At 49.5% G+C, this 6000-nt stretch overlaps 1 protein-coding gene across 1 annotated transcript in view; it reads left to right on the plus strand.

Annotated features, from left to right (window-relative positions):
* GPR176 (G protein-coupled receptor 176) overlaps positions 1-4402 on the plus strand; it is a 91361-nt gene extending 86959 nt beyond the window's left edge. The window contains exon 3 of the mRNA XM_084890968.1: positions 1222-4402. Within this exon, the coding sequence (XP_084747094.1) occupies positions 1222-2326 (1105 nt within the window). The 3' untranslated portion in view covers positions 2327-4402. The remainder of the gene's footprint in view (positions 1-1221) is intronic.
* Positions 4403-6000: the final 1598 nt, after the last annotated feature.

Consider the following 6000-nt stretch of genomic DNA (forward strand, 5'->3'; position numbering starts at 1 on the left):
AGAATCAGAGCCAGGGAGCTCCTGAGCATGTTTTCATGTGTGGGTGGAAACCGTTATCTGTATCAGAAAAATAAGATGGAGAGCATGCATAACTTACGCATTTTTCTCCCCTTTCCCCCCTCCCAGAAAGATATCTCGAACACATTTCATCGTGCTCCATCCATCTCTGATCATCTGCTCATGTTGTATTTGCATCGCATCTCCCTGAGCTGGAGCGTTCCCCCCAGCTGGTCCCCTGCCAGCTCCACCACAGTGTCTCCTTCTCTTGACATTTTCCCAGGTGCCCCCTTTCCTGTACTCCCTTTGTGCATATCGCCTCCTCATTGATAATTGTTTGTTTGCATGCCCCCCCCCCCAACCCCCATTAACGTTAGAAACATCCCTGTATATCTTTTCTCCTTTTTGTAACTCAGTGCCTAACACATAGGTGGTGCTCAGAAACCCTTGTGACAGGAAAGCATCCGTGTTTAGTTGGCCTCACGAACGAATGAATGTTAACAGGGTTGTAAGGTTGACTCCTGCATTAGCTGACTGCAGTGACGTGGGCAGAGCTAATCTCTGATAATCACCACAATTCTGATGGCTAGTGGCAGCCCTTTCCTGGCAGGTGTGGCTCTAGGGTGTGAAGAACTACTCAGTTCTGCCAAATCATTGCTGATATGGAAGCAGGGTGCTTTCTGAATTCTGATTAGGTGGTTATGGAATAATCAAGTTAGGCTTGAAGGGGAAAAGATTCTAACATGCAGGCATTTTAGACCTATTATTTGCTGTTAGAGTTACTAAGTGATTATCCCGGGGGCCTTAGCTATGGAGCAGGCATACTTTTTATCGGTTGATTTTGTGGAAGGACTTTGTCAGAGTCCATCCTTCATATTAGGCTCTGCCCTGAGCAGCTGTGAGGTTAATATATCCACTTTTTACAAATTAGCCTTACACCGAAAAAATAGATGTCTTTATGGCAGATGGAGGCATCCTTTCTATGGAGAGCACCCTTTGGAATTTAATCTTGGTGGCAATAATTATAAAGCTAGTTGTGAATGGTGCAGCAGAGTCCTCAAAATGTAAGGCCTGGCTACCCAATCCCCCCGTGGTTCCCTCTTTCTTAGGCAGAATGAAAGAACTTGACCCTTTTTTCCGTCTCTCCCACTTTTGGCAATAGAGACTCCCCTATTTGAAGCACATCTTCTCCCGCGGAGTGAATCTTCTGTGTGCCTTTTGCAGGTACTACTCAGTCCTCTATCCTCTGGAGAGAAAAATATCTGACGCCAGGTCCCGGGAGCTGGTGATGTACATCTGGGCCCACGCGGTCGTGGCCAGCGTCCCGGTGTTTGCGGTGACCAACGTGGCCGACATCTACGCCATGTCCACCTGCACCGAAGTGTGGAGCAACTCCCTGGGCCACCTGGTGTACGTCCTGGTCTACAACATCACCACGGTCATCGTGCCGGTGGCCACGGTCTTCCTCTTCCTGATACTGATCCGGCGGGCCCTGAGTGCCAGCCAGAAGAAGAAGGTCGTCATCGCCGCGCTCCGGACGCCGCAGAACACCATCTCCATCCCCTACGCCTCCCAGCGTGAGGCCGAGCTGCACGCCACGCTGCTCTCCATGGTGATGGTCTTCATCCTGTGCAGCGTGCCCTACGCCACCCTGGTGGTCTACCAGACCGTGCTCAACGCCCCCGACACGTCCGTCTTCTTGCTGCTCACGGCCATCTGGCTGCCCAAAGTCTCTCTGCTGGCAAACCCCGTGCTCTTCCTGACCGTGAACAAGTCTGTGCGCAAGTGCTTGGTGGGGACCTTCCTGCAGCTCCACCACCGGTACAGCCGCCGGAACGTGGTCTGCGCGGGGAGCGGGCTGGCCGACGGCAGCCTGGAGCCCAGCGTGCGCTCGGGAAGCCAGCTCCTGGAGATGTTCCACATCGGGCAGCAGCAGATCTTCCAGCCCGCGGAGGACGAGGAGGAGAGCGAAGCCAAGTACGCCGGCTCCGCTGACCTCCAGGCCAAGGAGATTCTTGGCCCCTGCCTGGAGAGGGAGCAGGGGCCGCCCCTGCTGGGCGCTGTGGACTCTCTATCCCAGGGGGCTTCAGCAGCCCCTGTAGAACCTGAGACATTCCCTGGCAAGTATTCCCTGCAGTTTGGTTTTGGTCCCTTTGAGTTGCCTCCCCAGTGGCTCTCAGAGACCCGAAACAGCAAAAAGCGGCTGCTGCCCCCCTTGGGAAACACCCCGGAGGAGCTGATCCAGACAAAGATGCCCAAGGTGGGCAGGGTGGAGTGGAAGATGAGTAGAAACAATAAAGTGAGCATTTTCCCAAAGGTGGATTCCTAGCAGGGATTGAAAATCCCTGGAACAGCAGGGAGCTCCCCCACTCCATTCTGCCTGCCCTTCACCTGGCCCTGTGATGTGTATGATCTCATTGCAACCAGAACGGGTTGACTTTTCCTGTCTGGGCCAGATGCTTTTGAATGAGTGGGAAATCTATATAAAATCAATGTCTCTCTCTCTCTCTCTCTCTCTCTCTTTTTTTTATTGAGGGAGTATATATATATATGTTTATCTCAGTGATTCGTGTCCTTAGTAAAGTCCATGTTCCTCTTTGTGGAGACAAAAGTTGGGCATTGTGGACCGGGTCTTGGGGTGCATACCCCATGTGTGTTTTCTGGGGATCCTCAGTTCTCTGGGTCCAGCAGAGAATACGCGGAGAGAAAAAGCATCCATCCATGAGCTCAAAGGAGCTGGGCCACTCCGAGGGAAGCCCAGATAACAATGGAGTGGTGTGGGCACAAAGAAAATGCCTGTTTGATGGACGTAAGAATGATTGATCTGCACCTTCAGGGAAGACAGGGACTTGGCATGTGACAGCTTTTCTTTGGAAGGCCCGATCATATGCCTGGCAGTTTCTCCCGATGCCTATCAGCCCTTGCACTAGGATGTGGGTAAGGAATGGCCCTTCTGCCCCCATCTGACAGACTCGGCAATAGATGTGCCTTGTGGTAAGTGAGACGATCTGTCCTTGGTTATCCTGACGTTCCCAGGCCTTGCTGTGGCCTCAGAAAGACACGTCTGCAGTTTCGGTTGGAGAACACCGCAAGCTCTTTACTAGGTCTTTCCCCTCCCCCCCCTTATTTTATTTGTTTTGTTTTATTTATTTGTTTTCAACAAATGAGGGAGAGAAGACAGTAGTCTTGTCCACACACTGTAGTCTTTTCTCTTCCCAATTGATCTCACCTGAAAGGTGCTACGTATCAGTCGTTAGAAGTAAAGTACATTGAAAAAAAGTGATCTCATGCCAACTTTTGTAATTCAGAGGTAATTTTAAAATGCTAAGTCAGTGTAAACGGGGTCCCCTGCAAACATCAAGCTGACCTGCTTGATTAGGAAAGGTGGTTCTGCCCAAAAGGGTGGGAAAGGCAGACAGAAACCCTTCCGAGGAGGGCTCCAGACTCTGGCTGGCCAGTCTCATGTGCAGTCCGTGTGTGCAACTGTGATTTCTCCCTTCACGTGGGCCACGAAGGAGGAACAGAACAGGGGAAAAGAATGGATCGTAAAACGCCACAGCAACATGTAGGAGCCCAGGTGAGCTCTCCAGTTCCTCTTCCCCGGGGAGGTTTCAGCAGGAGCCAGAGTGGATGGAAGAGGGAAGACAGTGTCCTTATGACTAACCGCGGGGGCTCTCCCAGGCGATTCAAGTCCCCTCGTGCATTTCACCAGGCAGAATTCAAACTGCGGAGGACACCGTACTCTCACCGAGTGCCCTTCAGGTGCCAGCGCTCTTCTCCAGGGCGTTTGTTCCTGTTGGTAGCATGTGCGGGAGCCCAGCCAGTGCCTTGAGAAAGCCTGAGGGGAAGTGGGCCTGCTCACCGCATCTCAAAGGCCATCCTCCCCTTAAACCATGCTGGTCCTTGTCCCTTGGAGGCAGTTTCCTCTCCTGTCCCGAGCGTGATGTCTTAGAAGTCCTGAATGGGAACCCACACCCTTCCTCTGTGTTTTGTCTGCTTGAAGTGTTGTGTGCTCGGGGACTGCCAGCCCCTCGCCAGGGCCTCTTCCTCCGGACCCTGTGTGCATGCCATCTGCAGCTCCCTGCCCTGATGTTAATCTGTGGCCCTTCAAGCTTATCTTTCAAAACCCTCACAAGTGTTACAACTTTCGTCAAGGGGAAACATAATCTGTCAGAAAAATTGTGTCTACTTTAGAAGAATCTTGTCAAATGTAGCCGCTTTGGTGTCGTTCTGATAATATGTATGCACAACTGAATAAAATCTGATGAGGCAGAATTTGGTAGGTATTTCTTCTGTAAGTTTGAAGCAGATGGTTGACTGCTAACAGGTCATTGTGAGGTGTATTTCTATACTCTCTGAAGCATTACACTTTAATAAAAAAAAATTGAAAAACAGTAAAAAAAAAAAAAAAAAGAACTGAACTCAAAAAAGATTGTCTGAGCTATGTGTTTTTTTGTTTCTTCTTTTCCCTCAAGTGTCAGTTACCATCTGAACCTCAGGCTTCCTACATGATCTCAAAGGAAAAGTATTTGTTTCCCCCCATAAATACAGATGGCAGCATGGCAGTAGCACATTGTTGCAAATTTAAAAATGAATTGCCAAAGGAGAAAAATCCAACATTTAAGTGAATGTCACGAACATGTCTCCGTATTGAATTGGAAAGATGGCTCCCTCTCCAGGGGAGACTGGGGTACAGCTTTCCTCCTCCCTCATGTGGTGGGGCTTCTCTGCCACTGACTGGCCTCTGAGCTGAGCAGGTGGGGTAACCTCTGTGTGCCTTGGTTGTCTCTCTGTAAAATGGGAGGATGATCACTGTGTCAGTCTTTGGCCCCAGTTCGCATACTTCACTGTGATGGGAGCCCCATCCTCAGCGGGCCCCTGCTGGCTGCACCCATGACCTTCCAGGAGAGTAGCCAGAGGCTTTGCTTTGTTTTCTGCTCCGTGAGAACTCCCTTGCTCCTGGATGACCCCTGATCAGTGTGCCATGGGAACCAGTGGATAAATGCCCCTGTCCTGTCCTACTGGACAACAGGGAGAGGCATCTGTCCAAATCTCAGGTAGTCAGGCAGAATTAAGTCCCTGCTGCCCACATGGTGTCTCAGTAATGTTTTTTTTTGTTTTTTCACCCCCTACCAGGGATGTGCCTGCAACCAATGTACATGCCCTTGACCGGAATTGAACCTGGGACCTTTCAGTTTGCAGACCGACACTCTATCCATTGAGCCAATCGGTTTTGGCAGTAATGAATTCTTATTGACTTCGTCTTCCTTGTCTGCTGGGGTTTCTTTCCTCCCCATTCATGCCCTCAGGGGTCACTTTCCCAAAACACTACCACATAAAGCCTTAGTCTTAAGCTCTGTTTTCAGGGGAATTCAAGTAAGACAAGAATATACCTCATGGGGCAGTTGTGAGGATTAAATGGGATGATCTGTGTTAACATGCCTGGCATAAAGTAAAGATCTACCAATATTAGTGCTTATCCACTGTGGTTTTTTGTTTGTTTGTTTGTTTGTTTGTTGTTTAAGTGGTTAGGGGGCTTAATTGGGATGGTTTCCAGAAAATTACATTAAGCTAGGCACTCCAATTACTATTCATAATAATAATTTGAGGCACTACACAATGCCGAAGGACTATTTGAATCCCTGAAGAAAAAATACTTATGTAAGCTAGACTATTTCTTAACCAAATAATTCTGTTTTCAAAAAATAAAATAAAATGGGGGGGGGGATGTTAAAAGAATGTTCTACTTTGTTGTAAACCTGTAAGGCAGGTTGTGAATATGAAGGAGCACAATTTTCTATGTTGGTGAAATCTGAGGCAAGCGAGTAACTACGGGCAGATGGGCAAATCAACGTGGCCCCACCTATGGAAAAGGACTGTCAGTTAGTCACCTGGTGTGCTAAGTAACATCTGGAGCTCAGGCACAAGCTTGATTTGACCGGACAGGGGAACGGCTGCTCCATCTCAGCTCTGGGAGTTCAGAACTCTCGGCAGCCCCGCCCC

The sequence above is a fragment of the Pipistrellus hanaki genome (assembly GCF_964339955.1).
Source record: "Pipistrellus hanaki genome assembly, chromosome: 1".
Classification (NCBI taxonomy): domain Eukaryota; kingdom Metazoa; phylum Chordata; class Mammalia; order Chiroptera; family Vespertilionidae; genus Pipistrellus; species Pipistrellus hanaki.